The sequence below is a fragment of the Pituophis catenifer genome, unplaced genomic scaffold (genome assembly GCF_029215685.1).
Source record: "Pituophis catenifer annectens isolate HBS135680 unplaced genomic scaffold, rPitCat1.0.hap2 SCAF_2, whole genome shotgun sequence".
NCBI lineage: Eukaryota > Metazoa > Chordata > Lepidosauria > Squamata > Colubridae > Pituophis > Pituophis catenifer.
In genome coordinates this window covers 180,183,523-180,204,292 of record NW_027256882.1, presented here as the reverse complement: position 1 = coordinate 180,204,292, position 20,770 = coordinate 180,183,523, and the positions used below count along the sequence as shown (strand labels likewise).

The following is a 20,770-nucleotide window of genomic DNA, read 5'->3' as shown; positions in this document are numbered from 1 at the left end:
TGGGTTGCAAATAGATATAAATTTTGGACCTGCTTTGCAAGGAGGAAGCTATTATTGTTGCAAAAAAGTTCTCAGTGTTCAACTAGGGGAGATAATATATGTATTTGTCCTTTTTTAATTGACATTTTTCAATGTTTTTGTTTAGTTTTGTTCTGTCTCTATTCAATTATTTTATTTTGGATTTTAATCTTTTGAATAAAATAACGTTGTTTAAAACAAAAACAGATTTAGATTCACAGTAGTTCTCCAAGGAATTCTGGAGAGGACTTAAGTACATTTCTATTATATACAATATAATGAGAGGCAATTAGATGTAGTGGTGAAGGTGATTGCTTGGAACCAAGAGATTGTGGGTTCTAATCCTGCTTTAGTCAGGGAAGCTGGCAGGATGATTTTACACCAGACATTCTCTCTCAGCCCAATCCACTACACAGGGTAGTTATTGTGGAGAAAAAAGGAGGCAGGATACTTAGATATGTTCAGTGCCTTGAGTTATATATACTATGAAAGGGATAAGATTATAATAATTATACTCCAGATTTAACAATTGTTGATAAGAAAAACAAAAAAGTCTTGATAGTGGATATGGTAGCACCTGGAGAAAGCAGAAGGGAAAGGACTGAAGAAAATCACAAAATACAAACACCTGCAAATGGAAATAGAAAACAGAACAACTGTGGCAAAGGTAGTACTAAAAGTAATAAGACACTTTGGATACAATCCCTAAACATCTGGAATCCTTTATCACTATGAATGTACATCAATACAGAAATTGCTAAGATTGATGCACAATAATTTGGTTAGTTTTACATTCATTGAGAATGAGAGAGAATGAGGTGGCTGGATGGAGTCACTGAAGCAGTAGGTGTGAACTTAAATGGACTCAAGAGGATGGTGGAGGACAGGAGGGCCTGGAGGAGCGTTGTCCATGGGGTCGCGATGGGTCAGAAACGACTTCACAACTAACAACATTCATTGTATCTTCAGAAAGTAAAAGGGAATCAGTTTTCTTTATAATTTGATTTTGTTGATACCTTGCTAATATACTGTTGTTTATTCATCTAAATATTTGATTGGGTCTTTTTATATTTTGAAATCTATTCCACCTCTAGCTCTTACTGTATCAGGTTACAACGAAGTCAATAAAATACTAGCACTATTAACAAGTAAAATCAAAATAGCCAAGGAACTGCAATTGAAGGTCATGTTAACCCTGGTTGCTTTTCAGACCAAACTCAATGAAGACTTCACTGTGTCAGCATCAGGTGATGGAAAAGCAACAATGACAATTTTGACAATCTATAACGCACAATTGCGGGAGGATGCAAATGTTTGCAACAAATTCTTTCTTGATGTTTCTGTTGAAAACGTCCACTTGAGTAAGTTTGACTGGTGGCCTTTGGCTTGCTAAAAATAGATTCTAATGAAATGTATGGGGGGAGGGGAGATTAAAGTGTTTCTATTCATCATGTCAGGATTCCAATATGGAACAAGCTTACTCTACTATTTATTCATAAAAAGTCTCTCATTTGATAGAAAATAACATTATCAATTTCATACTTAGTTGAACTCTAGTTCTTGATGCTAAATTCCCAGTTTAAATATGGGCTGAGGCGAGACAATCGGTACAACACTATTTTATTAACAAACGGCAGAACTGAACGAACAGCAACAAAACCCGACAGTGTTTATATATGCCCGGCTGTCAAACTCAACCACCAATCAACTAGCGCCTTTTCTCCCGCCCTTGTGGCTGCTCTCTGCATCAGCCAATCAGGGAATGGCGCCCCTGTTGTTAGGCAATGTGCCGAACACAACACTTGAAGTCAACAAAATAATTTATTTCCTTTTGCCCTGAACAAGCAGGCATTGAGAGCACTGAAGGACAGGTTTTGGTGTTGAAATATGTAGATCGGAGAGGAACTGAAGTTGTAGGCAACACACATGCTACCATCATTTATATTTCTTCGGAGGCACAGAGAAAAATCCTATTAGCTCATGTCTAGCAAAGAAGAGGATATTAGATCCTTATTGCCAATATAATTCCTAACTAACCCCAAACTAACAGCAACTGCAGTCCATGAGAGGCTTGCAAAACTAGTTAGGATTTGGACAGATATAGCCATAGGCCAGAAGGCCTCTTGTTGTCCACTAAGTCTCCACTGTTCTTCTATCATTAACTACTTGTCTAAGAGCCATGTTGGGATGAAAGGTGCCAAAGAGAAAATGATTTAATGCCATTCTTAATTTTAGAAACTCCAGAACGAGATTAAATGAAGAATGATTTTTAGGTGCTCTTAATTCATGTTGATTGGTTTGAAACAGGATCCAAATTTTTACTGGTTTTATATCTGTCCACCATATTGAGGCACTCTGCAAGATATAATTCATGATATTGTTTATTATATGTTTATCCCATATTTCCTTTGTAGAACCCCAATTTATTTGTCCAATTTATATGCCGCTAATCTTGCAGTTTGAGGCAACTCTCAGCGGCTTAATGCTTTTACTACCTGTTGTGGTATTCTTGCAATACTTCAATACAATAGGTTAGGAAAAACAGTGATGCATACATACATGCACAGAGAGAAATACACACAAAAAACATGTAACAGCAGATTGTGTAAAAAAAACAACTAAATTTAGTTCTTGCAAAATGAAGAATAAGTTGTATTTTACACTTAGCTGGAAGATTTCTAGCTAATACACTTTAGAATCAATACAACCAATTCTTCAGTTATTGAAAACTGGGTTTGTTATTCTTCATTTAAACATTCCTTATTCACAATATTTCTTTCAAGAAGGAACCAATAATAAATATAGAGGGTAAAAATGATTAGATTAATCGATTTCCAAGGAGATGTTACTGCCAGAAAATCAAACTTTTCAGCTTTAAAAAACTGCTAAAAATTGTGCAGAGTCTGATTTTTCCCCTTTCTTTTGTAATTTTTAGATTTCAAACAGGCAAAGGGAGCCAAGGGAGCCCTCAAGCTCAAAATCTGCACTAGGTAAGAATGCTGAATGTTAAAGAAAACTTTGGATTGTAACAGGATATTTAGAATAATAACTTTGAGAAGCAATTATGTTACTTTTCAAGAAAATAGTTGAACGTTTTCCAACTTTACACTTTATCTTTGCTTGTATATTGATCTATTTTCTGTGCACCATCTTAATTTGTAACATTTTGTGGTTGGTGGATGAAACAAAGAGCAGGATTTAAGTCACTGCAGGTCCTTCAGATTGATTTAGGGATGCAGAAATTGCAATATACTACAGCAAGATGGCAAGTACATGAATGGGAAACCTCCAGGGGACTCTAGAACTATAGGCTAGACTCAGAAATTGAGAAAAATAACCCAGGAGAAGGTAAATATATTCCATGTTGATGAGAAAATTCCACAAACTTGTTCATGAATCCATCAGATGTTGAGCTGGACTCAAGAGAACTATAGAGTGAGACTAATGATAGGTCTTCAGTTTGGTTTTGTCATTTAAAGAACAAAAATACATTCCATTTTATGCCTTAATGATTCTTACTCAGTTTTCACCCAAATTCATAAACCTTGCAAAAACTTCTATGAAAAAAAAAAGAAATGTTTTATGGGAGTTAGGAGCAGATCGGGGCGGGTTTTAAAACCTGTCACTACCGGTTCATTCGTGGGCGCACACTCGTGTGACACCTCTGCGCATAAGCAGAAGCGTCTGGGCAAGTGGGCGGAGCCTCCTGCCGCTACCGGTTCACCCAATCCGGCCGAACCGGTAGCAACCCACCACTGGAGCAGATACATTGCGGTGGCTCAAGTGCCAGCCTATAAGATATGACAATAGCTGGATTTCTCCCCTTCAAGATGAATCATTTTAAAAAAACACAGCACTGCATTCATAGTAATGAAGAGGAAATAGTTTCTGAACTAGGAAATCCATTTTTGGTCATTTTTTCTCCATTCTTGATTTTAGGTATTTGGGAGAAGTTGATTCTACAATGACAATAATTGATGTTTCTATGCTGACTGGTTTTCTCCCTGATGCTGAAGACCTTAAAAGGGTAGGCAAGCTTTGCATGGGGCTTGAAATGGCTGTTTCTATAGTTCACTGAAGATGCTGAATTAGAGAATGTATTATAATTAATCATTTCCCTATATAATTAAAACTGCAGAGAATGAATGAAACTTCACTACCAGTAAATGAAACAATAAGATGTTGAATTTTATTTCTATGACGCATAAAAGGCATAATATTTTAATAAAATCAGAAAAGTGCAACTCTTCTAGTGATTCTGGAATTTCTCTGACAAATTAATAATATTAAAACTCTTTTTGATTGTTTCCAAGTCTCTCAGGTGTACATCCTGGGAACCTTGAAAATACTTTCAAATTTTGCTATAAATTAACACAGTGCCAGTATAAATGGCTTCAGTCATCTGCAATTCCACATACTTGAATCATCTGCAACTCCTGAAATCAATATCATCTTCTCTTTCCTTTCCTTTCATTATTTAGCTTTCTAAAGGAGTGGACAGATACATCTCCAAGTATGAAGTTGACAATAATATGGCTCAGAAAGGAGCTGTTATCATTTACTTAGACAAGGTAAATATTTATGGAATCAATTTCTTTGAGTAGTTGCTTGGTTGGTTATTTGGTTTGCTAGGCAAACTCTGGAGTGTTATACTGAAAAAGATAGATAGTATATTCAACAAAATAAACCTACATAATCCATCATTAACTACAACGGATCATATATCTAGTAAGAAAGAGATATAATCATATTTTGTAATATGGGGCATGGTACATTTAAAAACTGCATTTCTGCTATATTTAAGAATAATTGGATAAATATAATACTGTCTCCTGTCTGTTTGCCATGATTGTAATAAAGTACAAGCCACCAGCCCTTGAGCTAGTAAACATATACTAGCCTAAATTATTCTACCAGTTCATATTCTGCCACAATAATAAGGATGGTGAATAGCATTGTCCTCGGTAAATTGCTTCCCTTCCGCTAGGCATCATTAGTTGCCTCAAACTACTGACTCATATTTAAGCGGTCATCCACTGGGACTCCAAGGTCCCTCTCACAGTTACTGTTTTTGAGTCAGGTTTCATCTACTGTATATTTATACCTTTAGTTTTTCCTGCCTAAATGTAAAACTATGTTCTTCTCCACATTAAAATTCATTTTGTTGGATCAGGCCCATTATTCAAGTCCATCAAGATCTTTTTGGATCCTGAACTTGTCTTCTGGGATGTTGGCTATTCCTGCTAGCTTAGTGTCATCTGCAAATTTGATGAGTTCCCCTTCTATTCCCTCATCTAAATCATTTATGAAGATATTGAAGAATACTGGGCCTAAGATGGAACCTTGTGGTACCCCACTGCTTACCTACCTTCATGTAGATGTAGTACCATTAAGGACTACTCATTGAGTATAGTTTGTCAGCCAGTTACAAACCGGGGTCAACGAGTAGTTACTAACAAGAAGTAGGTTGTGGTCTACTTTGTTGAATGCCTTACTGTAATCTAAGTATAGTATCTCCATAGCATTTTGTTGGTCTACTAATTTACTCACTTTGTCAAAGAATGAAATAAGATTGGCTTAGCATAATCTGTTAGGTCCCAGTGATTTATATTCATCAAGATCAGACAGGTGTTCTCTTACCATTTTCTTGCTTATTTTAATTTTTATTTCTAGTCAGTGTGTTAAGTTATGTTTTCAGTAGGTTGGGCTATAGTTTCTTTTTGCGTGAAGACTGATGCAAAGAATAAGTTAAGCAGCTCTGCTTTCTCTCTGCTGCCTGTTATTTCCTTGCCATCTTCTCTCTTTAGTGGACCAACTGTTTCCTTGATTTTCTTTCTTGTTATTTATATGTTGGAACTTTTTTTTATTATCTTTGACTTTTTTTTTTAATTTGATTTATATGCCGCCCTTCTCCGGAGACTCAAGGTGGCTTACAATGCGTTAAGCAATAGCCTTCATACTTTTGTATATTTATACAAAGTCAGTTTATTGCCCCCACAAACTGGGTCCTCAATTTACCTACCTTAGAAAGGATGGAAGGCTGAGTCAACCTTGAGCCTGGTGAGATTCGAACTTACAGTAATTGCAGACAGCTGGTGTTAATCACAATGCTATCAGTCTGCTGAGCCACCAGGCCCTTGTTGCAAGTCTTTGTTCATTCTGAGCCTCTGCTTTCTTGACTGCATCTTTGCAGATTTGGGCTATCTGCTGATATTCTGCCTTAGTTATGTGTTCCTCTTTCTATTTTTTGTACTTGTCCTTTTCATCTTTCAGTTTATCAGAGAGATCTTTGTGCAACCATGCTGGTTTCTTCTTGGATTTCTTGTTTTTCTTTTTCAGTGGTATTGTGTTGGACTGGGCTTTTATGATCATATTTTTCAGTTTCCCACACTTCTTGAGTTGTTTTCCCCTTTAGGATCTTCATCCATGGAATCTTTCCTAGGATCTCTCTGAGTTTGTTAAAATCAGCTCTTTAAAGTTTAAGATTTTAAACTTTGGTTGGATTATGTCCTAATGCTTGTGTTTGCATTATATTGAATTCCAGTATGACATGGTCACTCACACCCAAAGTTCTGACAACTTCAACTCCCTCTATCGCTTTTTCTCTATTAGTAAGAATTAGGTCCAGTATAGCTTTTCCTCTAGTTCCCTCCTCTACCTTTTGGATGACAAAGTTGTCATCTAGGTTGCTTAGAAATGTTTGATCTTCCACTTGTTGCAGAGTTTATCTCCCAGATGATATTAGGGTAGTTAAAGTCTCCTAGTACTACCGTGGGATGCTTCCTACATATATTTGTAAACTGGTTGGCAAAAAGTTCATCTAGTTCTGATTGGTTGGGTGGTCTGTAGTATACACCTATGGCAATGTCACTCTTTTTTCCTTTTATATTGACCCATACATGTAGTGCAACTCCACCTCCTCTTTTTGTAGATCTGTTTCTTTTGAACAATTTGTTTCCATCCATCAATGCATTTGAGTCATGAGTTTCATCCCACCAAATTTTTGTAATTGCAACTATATCATACCTACCCTCGTGTACTATTGCTTCTAGTTCACCCTGTTTGGTTCTTTTAAGAATTAAAAAAATATGTAAAAGTAGGAGATTTTTTCTCAGTATACATTATTATTTGCCTATTTATATATCTTTAATTTTTTGTTTTGAGTCCTGTATTCTCTATTGGAGTCTTCAGCTTTAATTTATTGTCTTAACTCCCGTCATTTGCTGCTCCGGCCGCTTTCTCTGCCAGCTCCTGTCGCTCCTTGGGTGGTCGGGACTTTTTGGTCTCGTTTCTGCTCTGGTCAATTCCACTTGGCCAGCCGTTCAATTCTTCGGTCGGCTCCGTTTTCTGGTCGGTCGACTCCATTGCTGAGTGGCTCAGCCTGCCACTCAGTTTAGAGAACAAAGCTCTCTAACTCAGTGCGCCTCTGCTGCTTCACCTCAGGCAGATCCCTGGGAAGGGCTGCCGGGCTGCCGGGCTAGCAGGAGGCAGGGGGGCTGCTGATCTCATTGGGGAGGGAGGCTGATCCAGTCCTCCACGACTCCTCCACCTGGGGCAGGTCGCTGAGGAGGGGTGCCAGGATGGAAGGATGCTTGCGGGGGGCCCTGCAGTAATCGGGCTGTCTCTAGGTTGCTGGGCTCTGGGTCGAGCTGCCTCTTTGAGTGGGGCTGCCTAGGTTGGAATCTGGGCCTAGGTATTTAGTAAATATACTGTGACCCACCCGTTCGCTGCCTCTAGCAGCTTCTTTTCTTGTCCGCCTTGCAGCTGGCAGTTCGCTGATCTCAGCTGCCTCTTTTTCCAACTTGGGCAGCTTAGTTGGGCTCCTGAGAGGGATCTATTGTTCTGTCACTGGCTGTCTCCGATTTTCAGTGTGCAGCCATTCCTTAACTGCGCCAATCGGGTGTTTTCCTCCTCCCCCACCCCAACTTCTTGTTTTCCCTTTTCCTATATACCTTCCTTATCTATCTTTCTGCTCCTTTTTCCTCCCCTCCCCTTTCCCCTCTCCTCTTCTCCTTTCCTGCTTAATTTAATAACTTTTCTTCCCCCCAATCGGATGCTGTTTTCTTTGCTGCTGCCATCTTGGATATATTATGATTGCTAGAATTACATAGACATCACAATAATTGTAATATTAATATTACGATTATTGTGATCTCTATGTAATTCTAGCAATCATTCCAATGGAAATATCTTGCATTGATAATCAGATATTTTCTCCACTTGCATTTAACCTCAGTATAAGCACACCATGGCCAGGACTTATTTTCTGATATACCTGTAAATTGTTCCTGCATGTGGCTCACCGTTTCTGGTTAAGACAGACTGAAGGGATTTTTCCTTGAACCCATGCCAAAACAATATTTTCCCCTTCATGCAATCACTGCTCAAGGGGATCTTCAACTCATGTGAAATTAGCCTTCAGCATCTATTCCTTTGGAGTGGGGTCCAATGACTGTAGTGATTTAATAGAGGAGCAACAGGGGCAGGCTGGGAATTGGCAATGAGCTTAGCCAATTTTGTGCCAGTGTAAGTTTCCTGCTGACTCAAAACGGGGAAGCAGCACTGTATCTGGACACTGGGGTTTGAGTTTACTTTATTGAATTGCCCTTGGGCCATATCAAAGAGCAGAGTTCCAGACACAAATTATTATTAAAATCTGATAAAAACAATTTAAAATGAAATTGGAATAAAATACAATAATTTAATATATAGATAAATAAAATATGATAAAATTATATTTCAGTGTCACCCCTACAATCTACCCCAATCAGTCCCACATATGCCAATCTCAACTGAACCATTTTGCTTAAGTACTGTGCTGTGTTAAATATTATTTTCAGATTCTGGCCACACATAAGGTGAGTTGTTTTAATATGGGGCTCCCAATGGCTCATTCGTTTGGTATATGACCAAAGTACCTGTCTCTCACCCTCTTATACAGGGCACTGGGGAAACAGCCTAGGTCACCTAATGTTCTTTGGAGACATGACAGAATAGTGTATTCATATTCTAATTTTTGACCAGTATTTTCTGAGACAGAGTTTCAACCGGCTATTCCTCTTACATTTTCCATTGTATACCCCTTATTCTGGGAAACCTGGACAGATTTGCAGAATTTAGTCCTTCAATCACTGGGTCAAACCTAAGGACTGTGGAATAAGCAGTTTCCTTGAGGTTATTTGGATGGAGTTTCGGGGGAGGGGAACTATCTCCATGGATAAACTGGCACCCACCAATTATCTTTTCTCTCCATCCCAGGTCTCCCACTCTGAGAATGAATGCCTGCAATTTAAGATTCTCAAGCATTTTGAAGTTGGTTTCATTCAGCCAGGATCAGTCAAGGTGTACAGCTACTACAATCTAGGTAAAGTCAAATGTATTGAATACACTTCCCTCTTCCTAATTTCCCCACATTGGTGGGCAACGTGATGCTCATCTTTAGGGGGAAAATGTGGTACTGAGCTTATCCTGGCTGAGGAAGAGTTTTGCATTCTAATTAGTATTTTGAAAGTTCATTATCATTTTTATGTCTGAATAGTATTTTCAGTGCAGCTCTTTAGAGTAGAATAGAATAGAAATAGAAATAGAAATAGAAATAGAAATAGAAATAGAAATAGAAATAGAAATAGAAATAGAAATAGAAATAGAAAGAATAGAATAGAATAGAATAGAATAGAATAGAATAGAATAGAATAGAATAGAATAGAATAGAATAGAATAGAATAGAATAGAATAGAATAGAATTTTATTTATTTATGTAATTTATATGCCGCCCTTCTCCTGAAGGACTCAGGGCGGCTTACAAAGAAAACATTCAACAATTCGAAAATTACATAAAAATTAAAATCCAATTAAAATTTATTAAAATTATTTCAATGTAAAAATCCCCCAACGGATCAGCCCATTTGATAAAAGAGCCACGTCTTCAGTTCACGGCGGAAGGAGAGGAGGTCAGGGGCTGTCCTAAGCCTGGTGGGCAAACCGTTTCAGAGGATCGGCGCTCCCACAGAGAACGCTCTCCCCCTGGGGGTCGCCAGCCGACATTGTCTGGCTGACGGCACCCTGAGGAGGCCCACTCTGTGGGAGCGCACGGGACGATGGGAGGATGGCGGGAGATGATACTGCAAGTACCCTGGGCCTAAGCCATGTAGGGCTTTATAGGTGAGCACCAGCAGCTTGAAACGGACCCGACGGACCACCGGCAGCCAGTGCAGCTCATGCAGGAGAGGTGTCACACGGGAGTAATGAGAAGCCCCTGTAACAACCCGCACGGCCACATTCTGGACTAGCTGTAGCCTCCAGGTGCATCCCAAGGGCAGCCCCATGTAGAGGGTGTTACAGTAGTCCAACTGAGAAGTAACAAGGGCATGAGTGACCGTGGCAAGGGCATCCCGGTCTAGGAAAGGGTGCAACTGGCGCACCAGGTGTACTTGTGCAAAGGCCCCCCTGGTCACGGCCGTCAGATGATCTTCTAAAGATAGCTGTGAATCCAGGAGAACACCCAGATTGTGAACCCTTTCTGAGGGAGTGAGTACCTTCCCTCTATCACAAGTGACAGGAGCACTAGATCACGGGATGCCGGCATCCACAGCCACTCAGTCTTGGATGGGTTGAGTCTGAGTCTGTTTCTTCCCATCCAGGCCCGCACCGCTTCCAGGCAGCGGGACATCACGGAAAGGGCATCCCCAGGGTGGTCCGGGGTGGAGATATAAAGCTGAGTATTATCAGCATATTGATGGTACTTCACCCCAAAACCACAAATGATCTCACCTAGAATAGAATAGAATAGAATAGAATAGAATAGAATAGAATAGAATAGAATAGAATAGAATAGAATAGAATAGAATAGAATAGAATAGAATTTTTTTATTGGCCAAGTGTGATTGGACAAACAAGGAATTTGTCTTGGTGCATATGCTCTCGATGTACACAAAAGAAAATATACGTTCATCAAGAATCATAAGGTATAACACTTAATGATAGTCATAGGGTACAAATAAGCAATCAGGAAACAATATCAATATAAATCATAAAGTTAAAAGCAACAGTCATAAGTGGAAGGAGATGGGTGATGGGAACGATGAGAAGATTAATAGTAGTGCAGACTTAGTAAGTAGTTTGACAGTGTTGAGGGAATTATTTGTTGAGTAGAGTGATGGTGTTCAGGAAAAAACTGTTCTTGTGTCTAGTTGTTCTGGTGTGCAGTGTTCATTTTGAGGGTAGGAGTTGAAACAGTTTATATCCAGGATACGAGGGGTCTGTAAATATTTTTACAGCCCTCTTTTTGACTCATGAAATATACAGGTCCTCAATGGAAGGCAGGTTGGTAGCAATTATTTTTTCTGCAGTTCTAATTATCCTCTGAAGTCTGTGTCTGTCTTGTTGGGTTGCAGAACCAAACCAGAGAGTTATAGAGGTGCAGATGTCAGACTCAATAATACCTCTGTAGAATTGTATCAGCAGCTCTTTGGGCAGTTTGAGCTTTCTGAATTGGCACAGAAAGAACATTCTTTGTTGTGCTTTTTTGATGACTTTTTGATGTTAGCTGTCCATTTTATATCTTGTGATATGATAGAATCTAGAAATTTGAAGGTCTCTACTGTTAATACTGTGTTGTCTAGTATTGTGAGAGGTGGAAGTATGGAAGGGTTTCTCCTAAAGTCTACCACCATTTCTATGGTTTTGAGTGCGTTCAGTTCCAGATTGTTCCAGTCACACCACGAGGCTAGTTGTTCAACCTCCCGTCTGTATGCGGATTCATAATTGTCTCAAATGAGACCAATCACTGTTGTGTCATCTGCGAACTTCAGTAGTTTAACAGATGGATCATTAGAGATGCAGTCATTGGTATACAGAGAAGAGAAGTGGGGAGAGCACACAGCCTTGGGGGGGGGGGGCTGTGCTAATTGTACAGGTATCTGATGTGATTCTGCTTAGCTTCACCTGCTGCTTCTTGTTTGTTAGGAAGCTTATGATCCACTTACAAGTGTGTTAACCATGAAATGTGCAAAATCATGAAAATACTTCAGAGAAAATTACCTGTAAAACCTGTATCTAGTAGGCAAAATTGCAAAATTGAAAACATACCCTCAAATGCATACACATTTCTGAAATGTTAAAAGAATAGAAAATAATTGTTTTAAAAAATCTCCAGTCCAACTAATCAGACCTGACATATTTGCCAAGATGGAAATGATGAGAAACCCGAACCGACAGACACCCATGACCAGTTCTAATTCTCTTTTGTTGGCAGCACAGATCAATGGATTGAGCTTTAATTTCAGGAGAGGATGTGTCCATCCAAGACATTCTGCTGCGCAAAACATTTGCACTGATTTTACATATAGACGCAACCCTAAGTTCGCTTGCTGTGTCAAAGGGCTCGGGCAGGCTACCTAACTTGCCTGGAAAGTCAATTTGTCCCCATTTTGATCTCACTCTCACTAGGTCTTGTTAACTGCAGTGAAAATATGAGATTATTGGCCTATAGTCTCACTTATAAGGCACTGGTAGTCTTTGCTTACCAACATACATGGGATGCTGCAACCTTTCAAAGTTACAACAGTGCTAAAAATAATTTCATGACTAATCCTTCAAATTACAACTATTGCCCTCAGTGATTTGATTGCCATTTGCATATTTCACAACCAGCATACATGTAGGATTGATATGGTACAGTTTGGAAAGTGGGAGTAAAATTGTAAGTTGCAATCATGTTATTTTTCACTCTGTGACTGCATCTCTTTGCTTAACGACCAAGGGAAGAAAGGTCATAAGTCCAGTTGCAGTCACAGGATTTTCTGCTTAGCAATCAAGTTGCCAGTCCTAGTTGTGGTCACTAAGTGAGGACTACCTTAATAATACTCCATATTGGCATTAGTATTGCTAATACCAGAGCCAGGGTATTATATTTAATGTTGCACAGACATTATATTTAATATTGCACAGACGCTCCGTAAAATTAAAGCCTTTAATACTATAAGGCATTGGTTTTTATAGAAAACCATAAGAATCATGAGTGTAGGTTCTTCAGCAAAAAAAAAAAAAAAGGCAAAAATCTACCATATAAATAGCTGGATTCAAACTTACAACCACATGACTTACTTAAAGACCATGTGATTCACTTAACTATAGTAATTGACTTAACAAGCAATATAAAAATGGTTATACAATGGAGTCCAGTCATATGAAGACTCAACATGAAAGGAACAATTTACGATCAACATTCAGGTCTTAATTCTAGTCATAAACCAAGAACTATTTGTAGTCTATTTTATAGTATCAAAAAGTGGCATCTACAGGAGGCGTCAAGAAGAGTTAGAATGACAAAAGTAAGCATTGTGCTGTCACACCACAATCCCTTCCTTATGTTAACTGGGGCATCACATGCATGCCCAAAACATGCAACACATTGCAATTTTCATCTTTTTTGACAAAAGGAGCAGAATCCTGCAGGCAGGGCCGGATTTTCCTATAGGCTAACTAGGCTTCAGCCTAGGGCCTCAAGATCAAGAGGGGCCTACATTCCCTACATTCAAATTGTTAGCAAAATTAAAATTACACTTTCACTATAGGTGAAAGGGCCTCATAAGTGGAATAGCCTAGGGCCTCTTTTCATCTAAATCTGGCCCTGCCTGCAGGTATCCATATTTCAACTTCCTAACTCCATTAGATAATGGGAATATCCTCTCTTACATTTCTTGATGCATTGTAGCACCCTCTGCTTCTCGGGTAAATGCTTAACAAAACTCATTTAGCCAATCATCACTCTTGATAAGTTTCCATTGCACTGTCAGGTTAGACATGCCCCAAATTTGAAATCTCCCTGAGAATAATGGATTACTCTTTTTCTAAATACAGGTACTCCTTGACTTATGAACACAATTGAACCCAAAATTTATGTTGCTAAGTGAGACATTTGTTAAGTGAGCTTTGCCCCATTTGACAATCTTTTTTGCCACAATTGTTAAGTGAATCACTGCAGTTGTTAAGTTAGTAACACAGTTTTTAAGCGAATCTGGCTTCCGCTTTGATTTTGCTTGTGAAAAGGTCTCAAAAGATGATCACATGACTCAAGGATACTGCAACCGTCATAAATATGAACTAGTTGTCAAGCATCTGAATGTAAATCACACAACCATGGGGATTTTGCAATGGTTATAAGCAGCGGTGAAATCCACTTACCTTTGCTACCAGTTTGGGAATGGGAGCGTGCACGCTCTCCCCTGCATGCGCGCCTCTTCTGCACGCCTATACATGCAGTTGGTTAAAAAAGGGGATGTAATGATGTCCTGGCAGGTGGGTGGAGCCTCTGCGAACTGGATAGAACTGGAGGGATTTTACCACTGGTCATAAGTGTGAAAAATGGTCATAAGTCACTTTTTCAGTGCTGTTACAACTTTGAACAGTCACTAAACGAATGATTGTAAATTGAGGACTAACTGTAATTAAATCTATAATCACCATAGTTTTCTTGATGTGAAGTATGGACATAACTTTTAACTCTTCCTTTAGATGAAAAATGTACCAAGTTCTACCATCCAGATAAAAGAACAGGCCTTCTCAATAAGATATGTCATGGTAACATTTGCCGATGTGCAGAAGGTAAGTTGGGAGAAATAAGGTAAATGTTGTCTCTGAGCACCAAAATGGAAGAGTTGGGGAAGAGTTAGTTTGGAATCTATGACAAATATAAATTTAATTCAAATTTAATCAATGATAAAATTTTAATCAATCAATCTGAATCTGTTTGGAAACTTTGGACTCTATAAAATAATATGAGGAGAGAGTTGCTGGATCTTAGTAGTTGCAATACTTCATAAAACGATTACTAAGGAGTTTACATGTGATTGAAGATTCATTGTTTCCACACATTTCTATGTTTACTTATGAGCTGCCCCCCCCCTTTTAAATCTAATGTATGATCAAAGCAGTTAATACCAAGGAAATAAAGTTAAACAAAAATGTATCCATACAATATGAATATTTAACAAATGCCATTCTCCTGTGGGACATGCCCCTCTCTGATGACCATGGTCAATTTCCTTCCATTCCTTCCAGTTGGACAAGCAACTGCAGAAGATCAGAAGTTGGTACATCTTTCTCTTCATCAACTGAGAGCATGTGTCTTTTGGCTTCCTGCTTCCCAGTTGATCTGTCCCTCTCTCTAACACACAGGAGAAGATGGAGAGAAAAACAGATTAGAAACGGGCAGACAAGCTTAGTTTCTCTGCTACGTACCACTGTGTGACATAGGTGACAAAAATGAAGATTAGACAATCTGGGTGAAGTAGCAGGTTGTCAGAACATTGTGTGTAGATCCAGGTTTAAGTCCTACTTATCTACAAATCTATTGATTTCAGACTACTTCATGTATCATTGTCATGAAAATAATATAGAAAGGGGGGATATGACTTGATATTATATAGAGTAAAAGAATTTGCAATCTGAAACTAATCTGCAACCAATCATCAATAAATGGTAAAGCCGTTAATAAGTCCCCATATGAATGATGATAACTTCCAGATAATTTATTTATAGACTTCTTCTCGAAATGCAATTTACATGATATCCCATCAATGATTTATTCATACTTGAAACAGGAGATACCAAAGATTGCTAGTTCGGAGTTCATCACAATTACTGAATTTTTATTTCAGAGCATAATAAACCTTATGTCAGAGCTGCCAGATTTGCTTTTGAAAGACCCAGTGTTTCCTTTGCTCCTTAAATACAGCACAATTCTTATCTGATTTTCTCTTCAGAGAAAATAAGAAAGTGCATTTGATAAAGTAGACCACAACCTACTATTTGATAAGATAGAAAAAGGTGAGTTAGACAGCATCACCATCAGATGGATTTGTAACTGGCTGACAAACCACACTCAGTGTATAGTCCTTAATGGAACTGCATCTACATGTAGGGGAGTATGGAGTGGGTACCCCAAGGTTCTGTCTTAGGCCCAGTATACTTCTATAGCTTCATCAATTATTTAGATGAGGGGATAGATGTGGAACTATTGTTCCATTGTTGTGGGTGCTCCAACAATGGAAGTTTTAAAGAAAAGATAGCAATAGCACTTAGACTTACGTATATACCACTTTACAGTGCTTTACAACCCTCTCTAAGTAGTTTACAGAGTCAGCATATTGCCCCCAATGATTTGGGTTCTCATTTTACCTACCTCGGAAGGATGGAAGGCTGAGGAATAGCCAACAAGCTGGCAGGAATAGCTGGCAGGAATAGCCAACACTCCAGAAGAGAGGCTGAAGATACAGAAGGATCTTGACAGATTTGAACATTGGGTGCTATTTAACAAAATGAAATTCAATGGTGAAAAAAGTAAGGTTCTACATTTAGGCAAGAAAAACAAAATTCACATGTATAGCATAGGTGATATCTACATGAATAGTAGTAGCTTTATTTCCTCTTGTCCTAGTGGACAATCATGTAAATATAAGCTAGCAGTGTGCTGCAGCTGCCAAAAAAGCCAACACAGACCTAGGCTGCATTAACAGAGGGATAGAATCAAGATCACGTAAAGTATTAATATCTCTTTAAAATGCCTTGGTAAGACCACACTTGGAATACTGCATCCTGTTTACGATGTAAAAAAGATGTTGAGATGTAGAAAGAGTCCAGAGAAAAGTAACAAAGGTGATTAGGGGACTGGAAGCTAAAACATATAAAGAACAGTTGCCGGAATTGGGTATGTCTAGTTTAATGAAAAGGGGGACTAGGAGTGACATAATAGCAGTGGTCCAATATCTAAGGGACAGACACAAAGAAGAGGGGGTCAACCTATTCTCCAAAGCACCTGAAGATAGGACAAGAATCAATGGATGGAAACTAACTAAGCAGATAAGCAACCTAGAATTAATGAAAAATTTTCTCTAAGGAAAACAATTAACCAGTGGAACAACTTCCCTTGAGAAGTTGTGGGTGCTCCAACAATGGAAGTTTTTAAGAAGAGATTGGATAACCATTTAGCAATAGCAATAGCACTTAGACTTATATACCACTTTACAGTGGTTTACAACCCTCTCTAAGTGGTTTATAGAGTCAGCATATTGCCCCCAACGATTTGGGTTCTCATTTTACCCACCTCGGAAGGATGGAAGGCTGAGTCAGTCTTGAGCCTGGTGAGATTTGAATTGCCAAATTGCAGGCAGCCGGCAGGCAGCAGAAGTAGCCTGCAATACTGCACTCTAACCACTGCACCGCCGTGGCTCATTTGTCTGAAATGGTACAGAATTTCCTGCCTGAGCAGGGGGTTAGACTAGATCTCTAAGGTTCCTTACAACCCTGTCTGTTATTCTGTTATTTGAAATATCACATTATTTGAATTATCAAATAACTATGTTTGTAGATTAGCCCTAGATATACGGTGCCACATTTAAATTAGTGTTACTTGTTTCTAATTATCAAACACAGATGTCTTCTACAAATGAGATGTTAGCTGCTCTGTGCTGGCCCTAGCCATGTCTTTTAAATCAGAACATGTATCCTCAACAATCAATCCAACATTCTGTCTTCTCTTTTCTCCCCTTGAAGAAACCTGTTCCTTGCTCAGCCAGCAGGAAAAGATTGATCTTCCGTTACGAATTAAAGAAGCCTGCGAACCAAATGTGGATTATGGTATTTATATTGTAGAATCTTATTAAAAAGGTAGTGGTGTCTTTCATTGTTAACAGTATACTTCTAACTATCATGAAGTCATGATTTGAAGCAACCATTTTGAATTTATTCATAATATTCATGGATTTTTTTTATCCTCCGAATGCTTAGCTGCTGCTATACATCTTCATCCTGCAGTGATATTTTTCTAGTTAACATGGTGCTGTTTGTTGGTGTGGTTTTTTTTAAAAAAATATTTTTATTCAACATTTACATCTTTAAAATCTTAGTTAAACTTTTGCAGCTTTCCAATAACGGCATCTTTAGTAATATCCATTTTATCTTTCAGCCAACTATATACATACACATTTTGTTTGTTACATTTTATTTATTTATTTATTTATTTATTTATTATATTTCTATACCGCCCTTCTCCCGAAAGATTCAGGGCAGTGTACAGCCATGATAAAATAATACCAACACAAAAATTAAAAACAATTTAAAATAATTTAAAGCATTGGCCGTATTTAAAACCCCTAGCTAAAACCCCTTTAAAACCATTAAAACCCACTTAAGTTAATTCATTCGGTCAGGCTTGCTGAAACAATAAAGTCTTCAGCGCACGACAGAAGATGCGGAGGTCGGGAATCTTCCTTATGTCTGGGGGCAGCTCATTCCATAGGGCAGGAGCCCCCACAGAGAAGGCTCTCCCCCGGGGGGTCACCAGCCGACATTGTTTGGCTGACGGCACCCTGAGGAGGGCGTCTCTGTGGGAGCGTATCAGCGGTGGGAGGCATGCAGTGTCAGAAGGCGGTCCTGTAAGTATCCCGGTCCTAAGCCATGGAGCACTTTGAAGATGGTGACTAGCACCTTGAAACGCACCCGGAAGACCACTGGGAGCCAGTGCAGCTCGCGCAAGAGAGGTGTTACATGGGAGCGACAGGTCGCCCCCCATAACCAGTTGTGTGGCCGCGTTCTGGACCAGTTGGAGCCTCCGGGTGGTCCTCAAGGGGAGCCCCATGTAGAGAGCATTACAGTAGTCCAGACGGGAAGTGACAAGGGCATGAGTGACCGTGTGTAAGGCGTCCCGATCCAGAAAGGGACGCAACTGGGAAATCAGGCGAACCTGATAAAAAGCCCCCCTGGCCATGGCCATCATATGATCATCTAAAGACAGCCGTGTATCCAGGAGGACGCTCAAGTTGTGAACCCTCTCTGAGGGGGGTAAGATCTCATCCCCAATAGCCAGCGATGGTACCAGCTGGCTATATCAGGGCACCGGAAACCACAGCCACTCAGTCTTGGAGGGGTTGAGTCTGAGCCTGTTCCTCCCCATCCAGATCCGCATGGCCTCCAGGCATCGGGACATCATGTCAAGGGCATCATTGGGGTGGTCCGAGGTAGAAATGTACAACTGCGTGTTGTCGGCATACAGTTGACATTTCACCCCAAAACCACAGATGATCTCACCCAGCGGCTTCACATAAATGTTGAACAGGAGGGGCGAGAGGACTGACCCTTGTGGCACCCCACAAGTAAGGTGACTCGAGGTCGACCTTTGCCCCCCCGTCAACACAGACTGCGTATGGTCGGAGAGAAAGGAGGAGAGCCACCACAACACGGTGCCTCCCAGTCCCACTCCCAGTCCCCCCAACCAACGCAGCATGATACCATGATCGATGGTATCAAAAGCCGCTGAGAGATCTAGGAGGACCAGGACTGAGGAGCATCCCCTGTCCCGAGCCCTCCAGAGATCAGCAACCAATGCGATCAGTGCTGTTTCCGTGCTGTAACCCATCCTGAAGCCCGACTTGCACGGATCTAGATAGACATCTTCATCCAGGTATTGAGGAAGCTGTCGCGCCACCACACTCTCAACAACCTTCGCCGCAAAGCAGAGGTTGGAGACCAGACGGTAATTAGCTAATATAGCCAGGTCCAGAGTGGGCTTCTTGAGGAGGGGCCTCACCACTGCTTCTTTCAAAGCGGCTGGGAAGACACCCTCACTCAAAGAAGCATTAATAATCCCCTGAAACCAGCCTCGTGTAACCTCCCAGGAGGCCAGCACCAACCAGGAGGGACACGGGTCCAATAAACATGTGGTAGCGTTGAGTCTCCCCAAAATCCTGTCCACGTCCTCAGGAGCCACAGGGTCAAACTCCTCCCAGATAACACTCTCAAGATCTGCCCCTATCATCCCATCCGAGGCTACCCAATCGGAGTCCAGGCTGTCCCGAATCTGAGCGATTTTATCATGCAGATATTGCACAAAATCCTCAGCTCTACCCTGCAAGGGATCATCCCGTGCTCCCATCTGAAGTAGGGAGCGGGTCACCCTAAACAGGGCGGCTGGGCGGTTCATACTTATTCTTATAATCAATATATTATATATACATACCTACTACACATTAAATATTACATTCCATTATAATATCTTATACTCGCTTGTTGGTGTGTTATTGACCCTCTGGGATAGCATAACAATTAAGGGCTCCTAGAAATAGATCTGGATAAATGAATAAGCGGAGCCAAAACACCGGGATTCAGATAACATTTCCACACTCCACACTCTCACTGTTTTCACTCTCAATCCTTCAAAAAAGTAATGTTAGTGTGTCTGGCCATGTTTCCTATCTGGACTACCTCTCAAGGCTGACAATACTATCACACTCACAGAACCACAACATGCAAGAGAAAATACACAATTTGCTTCCATGTACCCCACAGTGGAACTAGTACTCAGTGGCCTCACTTGGAGGATTCTAGACTGCCACAAAGATCCAGCCTGGAAGTGCCCATAGTCTAGGTGGAAACGTTAGCAGTACCTGTCCCAATGGTACTTTTCCAAAAGGCAACTGGACTTTCTTGGTAAGAAAGGAAATCCAGTTGCCTTTTGGAAAAGCATCTTTGCGACAACCATGACCTAGATGATTGGGAATCTCCATAGACAACTAGCAGCACCTGTGCCTCACTGATTATGCTGCTCATGGTGAAAAATAATCAGCTGTCTAATTGAGTATTGTTTCTGTCTTGTTCTTAAAAGTCTACAAAACCAAGGTGCTTCGAATAGAAGAAAAAGATGGTAATGATATCTATATCATGGACGTTTTAGAAGTTATTAAAAGAGGTAAGAATT

General features: G+C 39.9%; 1 protein-coding gene across 1 annotated transcript in view; it reads left to right on the top strand.

Moving 5' to 3' along the window:
• LOC139312977 (ophiophagus venom factor) overlaps positions 1-20,770 on the top strand; it is a 117,662-nt gene that overhangs the window by 91,631 nt on the left and 5,261 nt on the right. The window contains exons 31-38 of the mRNA XM_070938223.1: positions 1,229-1,379; positions 2,954-3,008; positions 3,958-4,045; positions 4,500-4,589; positions 9,277-9,382; positions 14,533-14,622; positions 17,572-17,655; positions 20,678-20,761. Of these exons, the coding sequence (XP_070794324.1) occupies positions 1,229-1,379; positions 2,954-3,008; positions 3,958-4,045; positions 4,500-4,589; positions 9,277-9,382; positions 14,533-14,622; positions 17,572-17,655; positions 20,678-20,761 (748 nt within the window). The remainder of the gene's footprint in view (positions 1-1,228; positions 1,380-2,953; positions 3,009-3,957; positions 4,046-4,499; positions 4,590-9,276; positions 9,383-14,532; positions 14,623-17,571; positions 17,656-20,677; positions 20,762-20,770) is intronic.